General features: G+C 35.6%; 1 protein-coding gene across 3 annotated transcripts in view; it reads left to right on the top strand.

Moving 5' to 3' along the window:
- The window catches only part of Rcor3 (REST corepressor 3), a 59,963-nt gene extending 46,759 nt beyond the window's left edge, over window positions 1–13,204 (top strand). Inside the window, exons 10-12 of one of the 3 annotated variants that reach the window (XM_004641167.2) lie at window positions 2,735–2,792; window positions 11,338–11,579; window positions 12,048–12,649. In XM_004641167.2, the coding sequence (XP_004641224.2) occupies window positions 2,735–2,792; window positions 11,338–11,579; window positions 12,048–12,392 (645 nt within the window). In that variant the 3' untranslated portion in view covers window positions 12,393–12,649. Of the gene's footprint in view, window positions 1–2,734; window positions 2,793–11,337; window positions 11,580–12,047 lie in introns of all 3 variants that reach the window. The other 2 variants (XM_023701150.1, XM_012516900.2) reach the window with 2 other exon arrangements.
- The last annotated feature ends 2,563 nt before the right edge of the window (window positions 13,205–15,767 follow it).

Raw genomic sequence — 15,767 nt, forward strand, 5'->3', positions numbered from 1 at the left:
TGTACAACACTGCCCTAAATTTAATTCAATAGCTTCATGTGGAATTGAACTAAAACATCAGTGCCCATTCCAGGGCCAGGAGAAGACCTGGTTGTTTGGATGTTTGAGACAATTGTGTCTATCCTCGGCCACCTTAGTTAGCATGTCAAGAGATTTTCAAACAGAGAACACACAAATTTTAAAAATCTTTGTAACCTTGTACTGGAACTTTATGTCTGAGTAAGGTTTTAGTGCATTATTTTTTCTTATAAAAATTTCCCAGATTCTTAAAAAAGGTGTTTGAATAAGTAAATCTCTCTTAGGTAAGACTACATTGTACCTGAATGTTCAGATACCTCATTCTCTCTACCCCGTGTTAATCTTAGCCTCTCCTTTTCCACATCTCTGAATCATTTCTTGACTTCCTAGGATCTTAACAGTGTCACCCTTTTCCTTGCTGTCCAGGTCCGAAGTCCTGTTTTGGTATGCCGACTTCATATGCACATATACATTCACACATGCCAGTAACAAAAAAAAACCTTTTGCTTGTTAAGTTTAGTGTGATCTTGGTTTTTTACTGCCTTTCTTGGACTATGTTTCTTATCCTATCTCGAACACCCCAACTTTTCAGGCTCATTTGACACTTCTTCCTGACATCATACATTCTGCTGTTCCTCGTACATGGGATACCTTTTCTTTGCCTTCAAGAAAATTCTGTTCTAAAATCCTTTTCAGTCTCCCACACTTCTAGTTTCCCCTCATTCTCACACACACACTAAGAAGTGTAACATTTTCTCCCATCTTTGCATTCCCCATTTACATTCTGTACTTTTAATTTCTGTAAATTACTACTTGTGTTCATCTAGTCTCTTGATATTTTCATAAGTTTTATGAAATGAGATGAAAATAATTTTTAGGGGCTAGGGAGATAGCTTGGTTGTCTAAGTGCTTGCCTGGTTCAATCCTCGGTACTACATACCATGCTGGCCCCAGAACCCCAGGCGCACCATGCTGGCCACCAAAACCAGGCATGGTGGCGCACACCTGTAATCCCAGTGCTGGGAAGGCTGAGTCAAGAGGATCAGTATGAGTCCAAGCTGTATAGCGAGACCCTGTACCAAATAAATAAGAGATTCTAAAAAAATTTAAAAGGTAATTTTGAATAGTGTGCGTTATTTCACTTTAGTTTGTGAAATTTATGATAATTTCCCACTAGTTTTTACCTCAAAGATTGGCTCAGGCACTGCTAGATATTTTCTTACATGTATTCTGAATATATCCTCATATTTCTTTAAATTCGATCTTTACAGCAGCTTGTATTACATGTATAGCTTCTAAATTGTTGTTAGTCTAAGTAAGGAATACTATATCTTCAGGCTTTAAATTTTTGAGACAGGCTTTTGATAATTTGCCCAGGCTGGGCTCAAGTTTGTGATCCTCCTGTCCCTGAGATTACAGATGTTGGAGTACTTTTATATACTCTCCCTGGCCAGGGTAGCAGCAAATTATCTACATGTATGTGATCAATAGCCCTACTTTATTTTTGTTAATCTTTTTTGGGGGGGCCTATCTTTTTTCTTTTCGCTTTATAAGCTTTGGTTTGCACCTTTATTTTTCCTTCCATGAGTCTCAGGGTTTTTAATCCCTCCTCTTTCTCTTTTCTTTTTTATTGATCAAGTATTCTCATTACTGCCTGACCTGCCTTGTTGTCCATCTTTAGTCTTTTCTGAAATTTAGTCACTACTGTTCTAGATTTTTCTCTCTCACTCTAGTCCTTTTTATTTATTTTATTTTTTCAATACTTTTTTCTTTCTCTAAGTAGATTGTTAACTTTGAGTTTTTGTTTCATTCCTTTTTCTAACTTGTACCTCTTCACTATGCACTGTAGAAGCTGTACCTACTGAGAGCGTGTGCAGGGTTGGAACTGACTGGCCCTTCTCAAAGGAAGCCGCCTTTCTGTTTGCTGCACAAAACAGGTGTAACCGCAAGTCGCCTCAACTTGGCAGTTCCTTCTGCAGTCTCTCCAAGCTGTTGCACTTATTTCTGTCCCTTCATCCATGGCCACAGAAGCTTGACTTATGTCAGTGGATGTAAACTAATGAAATCTGCTTAAGTGTTTCATATTGTAATACTGCCATAATAGAAACACTACATTTATGAGTTTTGACACCCCCCCCCCAAATTGGGAAGAATATTGGGAGATCTGGGAGAAAAAAGCCATCTTGTTATTATCTATTATCAGTGAGTTATTTTCTGCTTCATAAATTTAAAGAAATGTTTTAGGGCTCAGGTCTATTCTATGTTCTTTGCCAATTTTGTAACAATTTTAGGGTGAGAAAGGATAAGTTTAAATGTGGACAGAAGAAATGTTAGTCATAAATCCTTTCTAAAGAGAATACAGTTTTATATGTTAAAAACTAGACTAAAAGTAGTATCTCCACTGTGATAGAAACCTTATAGTCAGAAAATGGGTGACTACTCTAATAGGTTTCCTCAAGTTTTAATATCTCAAATTTAAAGCATAAATGTTCATTTTCCCAAATTGATAATTTTCCTTTCATTGCCTTTCTGTGTGGGTAAGAGGTAATTCTGTATGTATATTTTTAATCCTTCTAAAACTGGAATCTTCTTAAATCTTTTAGTAAACTCATGTCTGTGATTTGGTAAAAAGTTTTTTTTTTTTTTTTTAAATAAGCAGTTTGAAAAAATGTCTGTCTTCATATCCTCATTAGGAAACTTCTCTTTAATTTTGTAGTCAAATCAGAAAATTAATGCCCGTTGGACAACAGAGGAGCAGCTTCTAGCAGTGCAAGGTATATTAAAGATAAGCAGTTATTGTTGTTCATAATTATTTTACTTGTCATGAAAGGTGACTACCGTAGTTCTTCCTTCCCTTTCTTCAGAAATGGATCAAGAAAGGGATCTTGTGTTCACCACAAAGACTCGGTGACAAGGAGTTCTGTGTTGTGTTTGTGGGTGTGACACTCCGAGTCTGTGCCTTTTGGGTCCTGAACTGACTGATGCCTCCGGCATGGAGTAACTGACTTGAGACAGCGTGACCAGCCCTGCTGCTGTGCTCTGGCCATTGGGCTCACTCTTAACTGTGTCACCGATTGGTGACTCACAATGAAGAGCAGAAAACGGGATATCATATGTTTTTTGTTTTTCTAATTACTCTGTATGATAGTGTTCTCTATTTTTTTAAGTGTCAGGTACTGAAAATATTAACAATTTGCTTACCTTTCAGTGTATCATGCCTTAAGAGATGTATCTCTAAATGTTTGGAAACCTGGCTTTATATATTTAGAAGACATCAAAAATACACATATTAAAATTTTAATGCATTATTTATAAAGAGTATATTGTTGAGCTGTATGGCAAAAGTTTTTATATTATGAGAATACTGAAGGACAAATTGGAAATATAAGCCTGGATTTTCTCATGTTTGAAGTATTTTAGGGCATATGTTGTGTATTTTTATTAAGTACTGTGGAGTTTTCTTCAAGATAAACTGTTTATAGGAATGATTGTGTAATTTATAAAGTGGGTCTACATTTTGTTTCTTCTTAGGGGAACCCTCTTTGTATTGAGTAGTTAGAGCTTTGTGTCCGTGCTAACTGCTCTGAGAGAGGGGGGCCCCAGGGAAACAAGCACACCTTTTAAGATCTTTCCAAATACTCATCAGAGAATACATTTTAGTATAAAAATCCTACCCAGGTAGCATTCAGAGATGAGAATAATACAATTAAAGATTGACTAATATGATTGTCCAGTTTAGATTACAGGAGTAAGAGCTAGCCAGTTAGCATGATTTAAAAATATCAAAGGATGGCGTTGGGAGATCAGCCTGCCATTTAGCTGTCTAGCCTAGCAGTCTTCATAGAGAGAAAAACTGGGGGGATTCTGTGAAGATGGGGTGCCAGTTGCTCATAGCCATTGTAGAGCAGGGTTTCTGAATGAATCAGAACAAGGTGTAGTTAAATAGCTGTTTTAAAATTAGACTCTGATAATTCAGACTTTTGTTTAAAAATTAGCATTTGCAGTGGCTGTTTTGTATTTATTTTTAGAACTATGGCTTACAGCTCTAGCATAAGTAGTGTGAAAAAATAGTCCTTTTATTCATGTAAAGCTTAAGTTTCCTTAGTATATTTTCTGATGAGAATTGAACTCTGCCTTCTAGTGTTAGGTTGCACAGATGTTAGTGCATTAGTGCTATAGTGTAATACAACAAATGGCCCTCATAGCAAGATTTTCTGAAGAGGCTTTCCTAGAAAGATAGGAGCTAATATTTTTCTGCACGACACTCAGGGTTCTACACTATTTTGTGTCACTATTGGCTGTGTTAGGGTCTATGGTATCTTAAGGCTGGGCTGGACATGCAGAACTGCTTTAGGGAAGGGCACACTAAGATCTGTATATATAGCCTGAGCTGCATATGTGGACTTGGCTTATGAGTATTAATGCATGCAATCAAAAATTTCCTCTCTATTGAGATATACTCAGTACTCTATTCTCATTTAAAAAGTAACTTTTTAAATCAGTTCGTTCAGCAGTTTGTATGAAACTCTGTAGCTCTTAGGATACTGGAGGGACCATTTCAATGTGTTAATGTCCCTTTTTTACTTACTTTCACTTTGAAACTTTTGTTTTCATTTTGGACTTTCTGGCTTTTGTTACTATTATATAAAATCAACATAAAGCAGTTTGCGTCTAAAATAGTTATTTTAGAAAGGATTAAAAAGCACAATTTTGTCTTATGTGCCCACACATTTATACAATGCCTAGAAATGATGTCTTATGGATATAGTCATACAGTAATGTCACCTGTACCTGAGGCTCAGATGTTAAAATATATCAAGTGTATTAACTATGTGTACTTTGCTATTAGAAGCTGTTTGAGTACTACCTTTTTTCTTCTTTAATGTTTATGGATATCTTCATGTGGTATTATTCTTATGACCATTATAGTTGTACAAAGTAGTTTATGTTTTAATATTAATGCGTTTTACTTTGTATAGCACTTTATATTCAAGATGGTCTTTACATATATCTGATTTAACACTTATTTTGTAAAATGCTTTATAATCATATTGCTCACACTTTACTATCACAGTGACTTAGAAAAAGAAATAAGAATACTAGTGCTGCTGTTAAAATTTATGATTCTAGTAGGAGAAATAGCTCGGTGGCATAAGCATCTGCCTGGCAAGTGTAAGGTCCTGAGTTCAATCCCCAGTACTCCCCCGCCCCCAAAAAAATGATTCTTTTTTATAAACTTTTTTGTTAAAAAATGAAACATCAAGGTCATTTGCTTTCCTAGTTCTTAAATATGTATTTCCCACCTCGCTTTCCTATCTGACCTATTCACATTATTGTTAATTAAATATTAACCATTCATGTTAAGTTTTTCATTTTTTCCCTTGATGGAGAATAGGGAGTCATGTTTATATCCATTAGGAATATGTTTATAACTTTATAGTCTGTCACTTCATTGTGTTCATTCTAGTTTACCTATGTTACAATTGCAGTAACCTTCAGGAGTCCCTAAGCTGAGTAGCATTAACGCTGCTAATTTAGACCACTTAAAATATTTGCCAAGAGCAGTTACACAATTTTTGTCCTGTATTCTAGCCTTAGGTATCTAAATTTTCTATTTTAATAAACTAGTTAGCAGTGAGACTAGTCATGATTTTCTCATGTGTGTTTTAATGGTAAAAAGTCCTGTTTCTAGCTTGTTCCCTGTATATAAATGTTCTAATTTATAATGCCCTTAGAAATTATCCTAAAATTAAACAATGTTAAAATTCTTTTAAGCAAAATAAAATTAGGTTCAAGGTGTGTCTTTATGTAAAAATGGAAGAGTAATTAGCTGTTTTCAGAAAAATAATACATTTAAAAGACATACAAAACATCCTTCAAAGTGTGGGACAGAATTAAGATCTCTAGTATGTGACATTTATACTTTAGACCACACCTAAATATATTTTTCTTTTTTAAAGTATAGTCACTTATTAATCTTGATGCTATAAACAATGCTTCCCGGGCCAGCAAGATGGCTCAGCAGACTAAGTGTCTGCTTAGGCAAGCGCAAGGACCAGGTTTGATACCTGGCACCACATGCTGTGCTGGCCCCACCTTCAGGGGCTCTGAGTCTGGCTGTGGTGGCTCAGGCCTGTAATTGCAGCTCTGGGGAGGCTGATAACAAGAAGATCATTAGTCTGAGCTGCATAGTGAGACTCTGTACCAAATACATTAAAAAAAAAAAAAAAAAAAGGGCTTCCCAATAAAGCCTTAGTAAAGCCGGGGAGATAGCTCAGTAGAATAAGTGCTTGCCTGGCAAGGGCAGGGTCCTGAGTTAAATCCCCAGTACCACAAAAAAAAAAAAAAAAAAAAAAAAAAGAAAAAGAAAAAAGAATATAGACCAATTAAAGTCTTAGTGTTATTTTAGGATAAAAGTTTTTTCTAATTTTATCAGGATGTTGATTTTAATTTCTTAGTTCTTTCCTCATATTTCCTGCCATTTCATGTAAGAGATGGAACTATGTTTAAGTTGTTAGGCTTACGTTAAGTGCCATCTTATAGGTTGTGAATTTGATCCTTTTTAAGAGAAGTGAAATTACCAATGTAGAAATTGCCTGCTTTCTGATTGTCTCATACTTTAAAAGGCTAAAGTAATCCATAATATAGGAGAATACAGTGATTAGACAGTTGATAAAAATGTAAGGATAGTAAATTTGTACACAAGAGAGCAAAGAAAGTGGAAACAGGAAATTTGTGCTTTTGCATCTGAAAGGCAACAGATGCCATAAGAATGACAATCCCAAAATGCCTGGCAGCCCTCTCTTGCATGCACACTTCAAACAATTGATTAGTCGAATTTTTCAGCATTTTTGTAATGGAATTTAGTGTACAATAAAGAGAATTGGAAGTGTTAACACCCTGAAGAGATTGAAAAAAAAATATGATTTCAACTTTGAGCTTTCACTTACATGTACCAGTCATTGTACTGTTACTAATACTTTTTTCTTCCTTCTTTAATGTTGAGTTTATGAAAAGATTTACAGGTGGTAGAAATAAACACATATTTAAAAATGATTTGAGTTTATGTCTTATTGATTAAAAAGAATCACATCCCATAAGATTCTAGACCTTCCTATGTTCCTGTTATTTCAAAAATAGATTTTTGATAATCTTTTTTAATTATGTATATGTTTACCTTAAGAATTGAAAAACTGTAATTTCAGCACTCTGGGAGGCTTAGGGCCAAAAGGCCTCATATTCAAGTCCTACATGATCAGTTTAGCAAGTGAAATTGACCTGTTTCAACATTTCAGTTTGTTTTTTTTTAATTTTAAAAATTAAAAAGAGCTGGGAGGGCTGGCAAGATAGCTCAGTGGACTAAGTGCCTGCATAGGCAAGTGCAGGGACTGGGTTTGATCCCCAACACAACATCCCGCGCCAGCCCTGCCCCTCGAGCGCACTCAGCTGTGGACCAAGTCCGTGTGTGCGGCGCACACGTGTAATCCCAGAACTGGAGAGGCTGAAAACAGGAGGATCACTATTAGTCCAAGCTGCATAGTGAGGCCCTGTACCAAAAAAAAAAAAAAAAAGCTAGGAGTATAACCCAGCACAGAGGCCCTGCGTTCAGTCCCCACTGCCATTAAAAAAAAAAAGGGGAGCAGAGACAGTATCTCCTAAAATTTTCTAACCCAGAAGCAGTTTGCCACTATTAATGCTTTGTTTTCCTGCTTACTCTTGTTTGTCCAAAATCAGATTTTAAAAATAAATTTTTAAATATAATAAAAGCTATGCTCCATGCCGTCCCTTCTAACTAAAAAAGCAAATTCTGATTTCATGTATAAAATTGAGAAAGTCTCCTGAAGTTACCATCTTGCAAACCAAAACTCAAAAAATGAAAATGGACAAACTTCACTAATTCAGAGTTTGGGATAATTCAGACAGTGATTATGATAAAATCAGTATTGTTAACAAGAATACCTTCAACAGCATGTTAAAAGTATGAGTGAGAAATATAAAAAGAACATGAATGGGTTTTTATGTTGGGTAATATAGACTATTGTTTAGAAAATTGGCAGAATATCCTAGTAAGTTACATTTTTATGTTAATTTTCCAAGGAAAACTTTAAAAATATATATTAAATATCACAATGTCCCTCCCAGCATAGAAAGTCAAATTGTTTCATTGTAGCTTTCAAGTAAAGTCTAGAAATTTCACAAAAATATTTTTTTTCCTTCCTGGAAAATTTACAGTTGGCCTCTCCAGGGTTCTCCAAACTCACTTAAATCCTTGAAAACTGACTTTTACCTGGAGGGTAAAACTTTACCAAGTATGGAGATTAACTTGTCATATTTAATTCCCTTGCTGAGAAAGCAGTCTGCTTGACTTACAAATTATGACACAAGACAGCCCATCCCCCATGCATGCCCTGTGTATAGCTTGGAACTCAGAAGCTACGAGGCCATAGCTTGATAAACTTGCCAAGCTAATGACTCGTCACTGCCCCTGCTAAGTTGTCCTAGAAACCTAGTTGGGGATTTTTCTAAAAGAGCAGTTGTGAAAATTCAGTTGGCATTTCACTAAAGTTTGCCTAGTTACTAACCATAGAGCTTAAGAATTTGATCTTGGAGCCAGGGAGATAACTCAGTAAGGTCCTCAGTTCAATCCCCAGTACTGCAAAAAAAAAAAAAGAAAGAAAGAAAGAAATTGATTTTCTAGCAAAAACTTGTTGAGCAGTGTCACTAGAGTATGAGTATGATAAAGAAGCTTACTCTGTATGCCCCCTATGTTTTGTGGAAGAAAACTACGATTAAACGGGGGGGGGGGCATTTCTTGAGCACTTTTTGCGAACTTGGCATGGCAGGTGCTCCTGTGCATTCCGTAAGATAGTACTTTAAAGCTTTCTGCTCTTCGTGGTACACAGAAAACATGGAACTTGGTGGAAAAGTTAACACAGTGGGGCAGGCAGATGAGGCTGCTTTAGTCCAGAAGCTACTATAAGGTACTACAGCTATTACACACTTGTTCAGTCCTCCTTCAAGCTGAGGAGATAAGGATTTTGGGCACATAGGTTCTCAGGACAGAACCTGGCATCCTCATCCGAACCAAATACAGAGATTGACTCGTCATATTTAATTCCCTTGCTGAGAAAGCAATCTGCTTTACTTACAAATTATGAAAGAAGACAAGATTAACCATCCCCCACATCCTCATCTGAACTACAGAGTGCAGGATACTGTGAGTCTTGAGACTACAGACTAGCTTACTTGAGCTAATAATAGTCAACATGCCTGTGACTCGGAAGAAGTGCTTGACATCCAGAGTCTTTAGAAAATCTAAAGGCCTATGGGAAGTACTGATTTAGAACCCATAATTTTGCAAATGTGACAACATTAATGACAAGGTAAAAAAATCCACTAAGGAAGAGAAAATCAAAAGTCAAAAGGATTAGATTCAGAGAATTATATAATAGACACAGTCTTGGAGACAATTTCAGAATTTGTTATGCAATTTGGGGAGTATATTTTGTAAAGCATACAGGTATTATGGACTTTATCTTTTGACGGGGGAGGTCAGAGTCTTAATGTCACTTATTAGGAATAGGAAAGATCTAAACCTAGGCTTACTTAAAATTTTCATTTCTAAGCCATAGAAATGAAAGTATGCTGTCATACTTAGGTTTTGCCATTTCTATGTAAGTTATCACTTATACTACGCTGGTAAACACTGGTTTGTCATCAAATTTAGCAGTGGCATAGAATTCAGTCTTTTATATGCTACTGTTTTCTAAAGTGTAAGTAGTGGGGAAGCCCTTGAAAATCTTAAGAGTAACTATTGTGAGGTGACCCGGGAATTTTATTACCAAATAAACACTTAGTGGAATGTAGTCACTATTAGAATTCATCTTACCTGTGAATTTCAAACTGTAAATCAGCCCATAGATTTAAAAGGAATATAAATTTATATTGTTAAAACATTGTAAACAATGTATATCATTTTTACTTTGCTGTCATATAATCTGCCTTTCCTTTGAGAACAGAGCAAATGAACATAGGTTACTAATTCTAGATTCTCCATTTAGAATTGGCTGTAATGTGTAGCATAATTTCAGACCACCCATTCTCATTGCGCTAAGGTAAAGGAACACCCTGTAGGTCCACCCTAGTTAGTTAAATGTAGCCAGAGATGCTTGTTCCCAATTAAAAATAAAGGCATAACTTAAAAGTACTGTTACATTAAAATGTTATCAGTTAATTGGGTATTTCATATTAATTGGTATCAAGAATATAGCATTTTTCTGGGGTATTAATATATCCTCATTAACTTATCTATATTAATACACATTAACTTTGTGCAAACACCCAACTTTGGTCTTTGTTTTCATCTCTTTGATGAATTATTTTCTGGTATTTTAAAAAGCAGTTACAAAGTATAAAATGATAATTTTCAATAAGTTTTATATTTTGAGCCAAGCATAAAATGTAATTCCTTTAACAGCAAATTGTTCATTATAAATTCTGTGGTGTAATTGGTAATCTAAGCTTCTTAAGTCATTTACTATCCTTGATTGTAATAAAACTTCATTGGTGAAAATCTGTACCCTGAAATACCAGTGTACAGCCCTTCTTAAATGTCAGTGCCATTTCCACCTTATTCTTGAGGCTGTATCCCATGGCTAGGAGCCCTTTCTACATAGTGGAGAAGCGCTACATGAGCTAACATGTAGCTGACTTGGTAAAAATATCTTTTTCTTAATCTGTCACGTTGTAACCATTCTTTTACATTTTAATTCATTTATATTTGTTCATACCCTGGTAGGATATAGGGAAATAATCCCATTGAAGTTAAGACCAAAATTACAATGTCTGTCTTAATATTAGGGGAAATTGCAGCTACTCACTCAGTCCATTGAGGGGATAAAAGATGGCTCATTCCCATCCAGTTTTGTTTACAAACGGTGTTGCTCAAATTTAGGTGACTGGCTACTAGGGAAATAAATGAATGTGGAATTGAGGATGGAACAAAGAATTCAATGCTTTACAATAAATGGACTATATTTGAGAGTTCAAGAGAGGATTGGAGAAAATAACTGAGTATGTAAAAATCATGGTAAGTTTCTGATTGTTCAGTTGAAGCAAAGTGGCTGGTTCAGTGAAATGACATAATTGATAGTTGTCATCTGTGACCCTGATACCTTAGCCTCTAACACAAAACAGAACTGAGAAGAGTTTTTCAGAACGGATTTTCATTGCTGGTATCTTTTGTGTGTGCATGATGTTTAGTACACACAGCTCTCCTTACTGATCCTTCACAGGTGTATTATTTACTTTGCTTTCCAGGTGTCCGAAAATATGGTAAAGATTTTCAAGCTATTGCAGATGTAATTGGCAACAAGACTGTTGGCCAAGTGAAGAACTTCTTTGTAAACTACAGGCGTCGGTTTAACTTAGAGGAGGTATTGCAGGAGTGGGAAGCAGAACAAGGAACCCAGGCTTCTAATGGTGATGCTTCTACTTTAGGGGAGGAGACAAAAAGTGCTTCTAATGTGCCATCAGGGAAGAGCACTGATGAAGAAGAGGAGGTGTGTTTGTGTCTGGAATTTGAGCTAATATGAGTTGAGGAGTCACCATTTTGTGTGGTGTTCTATAAGGCTAAGCTGTTGGAGGACTAGCTAAATGAGCATGAAAGGTTGACAATACACTGACCCAGTGGTACACCTCTTGTGACTCCTGAGTCATAATGACATGCTAATTTCTGGTCCTGGCAGAATGGAGAGTGTATTGTTCTTTCATAGTTTTATTTTTATTTCCAGTATTAAGCTGTTTACTAATAAAGATGCCTGTTTGGTAGCCTCATTGCTTTTTTGGGTTTTTTTTTGTTTTTTGTTTTGTTTAAAATAAAAGAAGCTTGTGCTTCCAATAAACACTGGTGTTATGTTTTTGTTTTGTTTTGGTTTGTTTTGTTTTTCCTGTGACAGCCCAAACTATATTGTGTTTAGTTCATTAGGACTTAACATCTCATGTGTGTATTTTTGTTTCCTCACCTCTAGGCACAGACCCCACAGACTCCTCGGACTCTGGGTCCATCACCTCCTGCCCCATCATCCACTCCAACACCAACAGCCCCCATTGCCACTTTGAACCAGCCTCCGCCGCTGCTTCGTCCAACACTGCCTGCTGCCCCTGCTCTTCACCGGCAGCCTCCTCCTCTGCAGCAGCAGGCTCGGTTCATCCAGCCCCGGCCAACTCTAAATCAGCCTCCACCACCTCTCATTCGCCCTGCTAATTCCATGCCACCCCGTCTAAACCCAAGACCAGTGTTGTCCACGGTTGGTGGTCAGCAGCCACCATCACTAATTGGAATTCAGACAGATTCACAATCCTCACTGCACTAAAATTAAGTTGCACAGCGCTGCAGTAACTTCCACCCCATCATTATACCAGTGCTTATCTGACTGATGCAAACAAGGAAAACAAAATCCTTCCTAGATTCTGAGGCTGCAAAATTATTCTGTGGCAGTGGACTAATATTAAGTGGATGTCTAAGAAATTTTTCAGTTCACTAAACTAAAATGTTATACAACAAAAAGCTTCCAGGTTACCCTCCTTTTTAGAATATGTATTCACCAATGTGATCTCATGAAAGGGAAAAGAGATTTAAGTATTCTATATACCAAGATGTTTTTCGTTTTTACTATATTTATTTTATTAAGGTTCTTTATATTCCTGCCTCTTCATAGTCAAGGCTTGTAGTAGAGGATTATTGACTTAGGAATTGTGAAAACTCCTTAAGTTTTTAAGTTAAGGATATTAGGGCTTTTTCTTTTATTTAATTAAAAATTTCCTATGTTAGGAGTGCAAGAATAAATAGCCTGCATTACAGATTATGCTACATGTTCATTCTATTCATATTTAAGAAATTATAGCTTCATATCCCTTTTTTCAAACTACATTGCTTTTTTTCTAAAGGAATTTGAATATGTTCCTTTAAAAGAAAGCACTTTAATCAATTGCAAAGCAATTATATGAAACCACAAAGAATGTACTAAATCTACTAACCCTTTAACACAATGTTTAGGGTCCTAATACAAAATCCTTATTTAAAGGTCAGTGACCCTGTCATCTATCAGAATAAGAAGATTGGATAATAATTTTACAAAAAGATTAGGACTTAATTTGCTGAACTATATCTTTAAGTTCCTTGAAATATAGTTAATTTTGACAAACAATTATGTATCTAAATACTATTTGCTTTAGCTAGTAGTTGGCCTACATTTGGAGACTTTAGAAAATAATTATATTTTGTCAAATATGTAGAGATCGTGGCTATGGAAACCTTTATTTACAGTACCCTTTTTGTGTTTAGGTTCTGAACTTAAAATTGCCCTCATACTTACTAATATAGTTTGCATTTAATATGAAGGGTGTTTTCTTGGTAAATCTTTACTATACCAGTTGAATACATTCATGTATTCCTTGCAAACAAGCTGCACTTTGGTTTAGGGTTAAATCAACATTACTTCATAAAATGAATCTAAGAATTTGTTCTTCATTATCTAAAAATGTATCAATTGTGCTGTTAACCAAAAAAAAAAAAAAAAAAAAAAAAAAGACTTCAAGTCTTCTCAATTAGATACATAATCCTTAATGCACCTGTGAGTATTTCCAAGTAATAGTATTTCAACAAAGTGTTACTGATACTTTTGATGTTACTTCATATTGGAATCAGGACTGTGTGGCGGGACAGGTTACTTTGCTTGCTGTGCTAGTGGAACACAGGCTGTATGTTTGCACATGCACGTCCTCATCCTATTTAGGGCCCCTTCACTAAACAGTATCAGAGGCCCTATTTTCAGTTTAAGAGGCCATGTATTCCCAAGATATTGGCAAAGCAGTCCCTTGCATTGGCTCTACAGCTGTAAAGACCTATAGATTTCCATTCACTCATGAGTTTTAATATTCAAGCTTAGACCACTCTGGGAGAACACTATGTAACTGAAAACATTTTGCAAGATAGGTCCTTTTCTTTCTCATTGGATCATCTTGAATAGTTCCTGCCCTGAATTATAATCAGATAAAATTTAACTGATTTAAAATTCTTGACATTAAAGAATTTATACTTATTTTTACTTTAGAAGCCATGGGGGATAGTTATATAAAAAGAAAATGCCTAGATATTTTTAAAGCACTTAGATTGTCTTGCATATGTGCATTCTATACCTTGACAGCTTTTATTGTCTTGTCTCTTGTCAGTAGGCCTTCAGTACACAGTATGTGAGATATGTCCGTCAAGTTGGTCAGCACCAGCATCTGTCCAGCTATTCAGTACGTTGTGATTCACTTAAAATCTGTTCTGTCCCAGACATGGGTCACGGTGCTGTATCTGAAGGATGTGCTGTAATTTTATTTACATGCATTAGAGCACACAGAAGTTTTAGCTTCATTAGAAATGACACATGTATATAGTGAGATGTCTTTATTGTGTGCTTCGCATATTTTGTAAATATTTTGCACGTCATTATTTTCTTTTTTTGTTTAAGCAGTGTTTGGCCTGGAAGAGTGATATGCTTGCTGCTTAATCAAAGGATTAAAGATTTAAAGATGTCTTATGTCTTCTATTTTTAAATGATTTCATGTACGAGGAATTTAGGACCTCTTCACTGTGAAATTCTATTGATTTTTATAGAGCAAAACCTAGAAATCTTTTAATGACCACTTTCATTCTGAGGTTAATCACTTTTGAAAAATCTACACCAAAGTGTTTTTATTACATAACTGAAAATAAATCACATTGCTGATGCACCTGGTAAAATCAATGAAAAACATTTTTTCTATATGATTTTATTCCATTGTACTATAGATAAAGATAAGTTACAATCAAAACTTGTTCTTAAGCTTACCACTGAGTAAAATATAAAGGTCAAAAAATGTAATATTCTGCTTTAATATAAGCCTACATTTCTTTTAGGAATAGGTTATAGGAAGTTGATGAAGAGTGTGATGTCATTCTTTAAAAAATACTATTTGATCCAAAGTATCATTTGATTAGTAAATTTATATTAATATATCTATTAATGTAATTTTATATTAATGTTTCATCCAGTTATCAAGAGTAATAGCCATATTAATAACTGCTAACTAGTAATATGGGGGACACCAAGATCCCTGCCAAAAGAATGACTTTAGAACTCTTACGCAGAATTTATATTTCTTTTTGTGTGCTTTCCCAATATAAATTGGTACATTCTGACTAAAGAAACATAAACAGAAGCCAAAATGTTAATATTTGGGTATTAAAATTATTTTTTAATTCAGACATTTATTATAGATTATGTCACGTGTAAGAAGATAATTAACATAAAGAACTCAAGTATCTGCTCGGTGAGATAGCTCAGGGGACTAAACGCCTGCTTTGGCATGTGTAGGGACTGGGGTTCAATCCCTGGCACCACATGCCCCTGGGCGTGCTGAGCCAACCACAGAGACTGGGTGTGGTGGCACATATCTGTAATCCCAGCACTGGGGAGGCTGAAAACAGAACATTACAAGTCCGAGCTGTGTAGTGAGACCCTGTACCAAATACATGAAAAAAAAAAGTGTCAAGTTTGAGAAACTCATTTTGATAACTGGTTCATGAGCACGCATAAACTGCTTTCATTTGGGATGTGACTCACCTCAACCTTCACCTTTTTTTTTAATTACTAGGCTGGGACCTGAGCTCTCTTACTTTGAGACAGTCTTCCTGTCCTTAAATTGCTCAGGCAGGGCAC

Source organism: Octodon degus, unplaced genomic scaffold (genome assembly GCF_000260255.1).
Source record: "Octodon degus isolate 3935 unplaced genomic scaffold, OctDeg1.0 scaffold00131, whole genome shotgun sequence".
NCBI lineage: Eukaryota > Metazoa > Chordata > Mammalia > Rodentia > Octodontidae > Octodon > Octodon degus.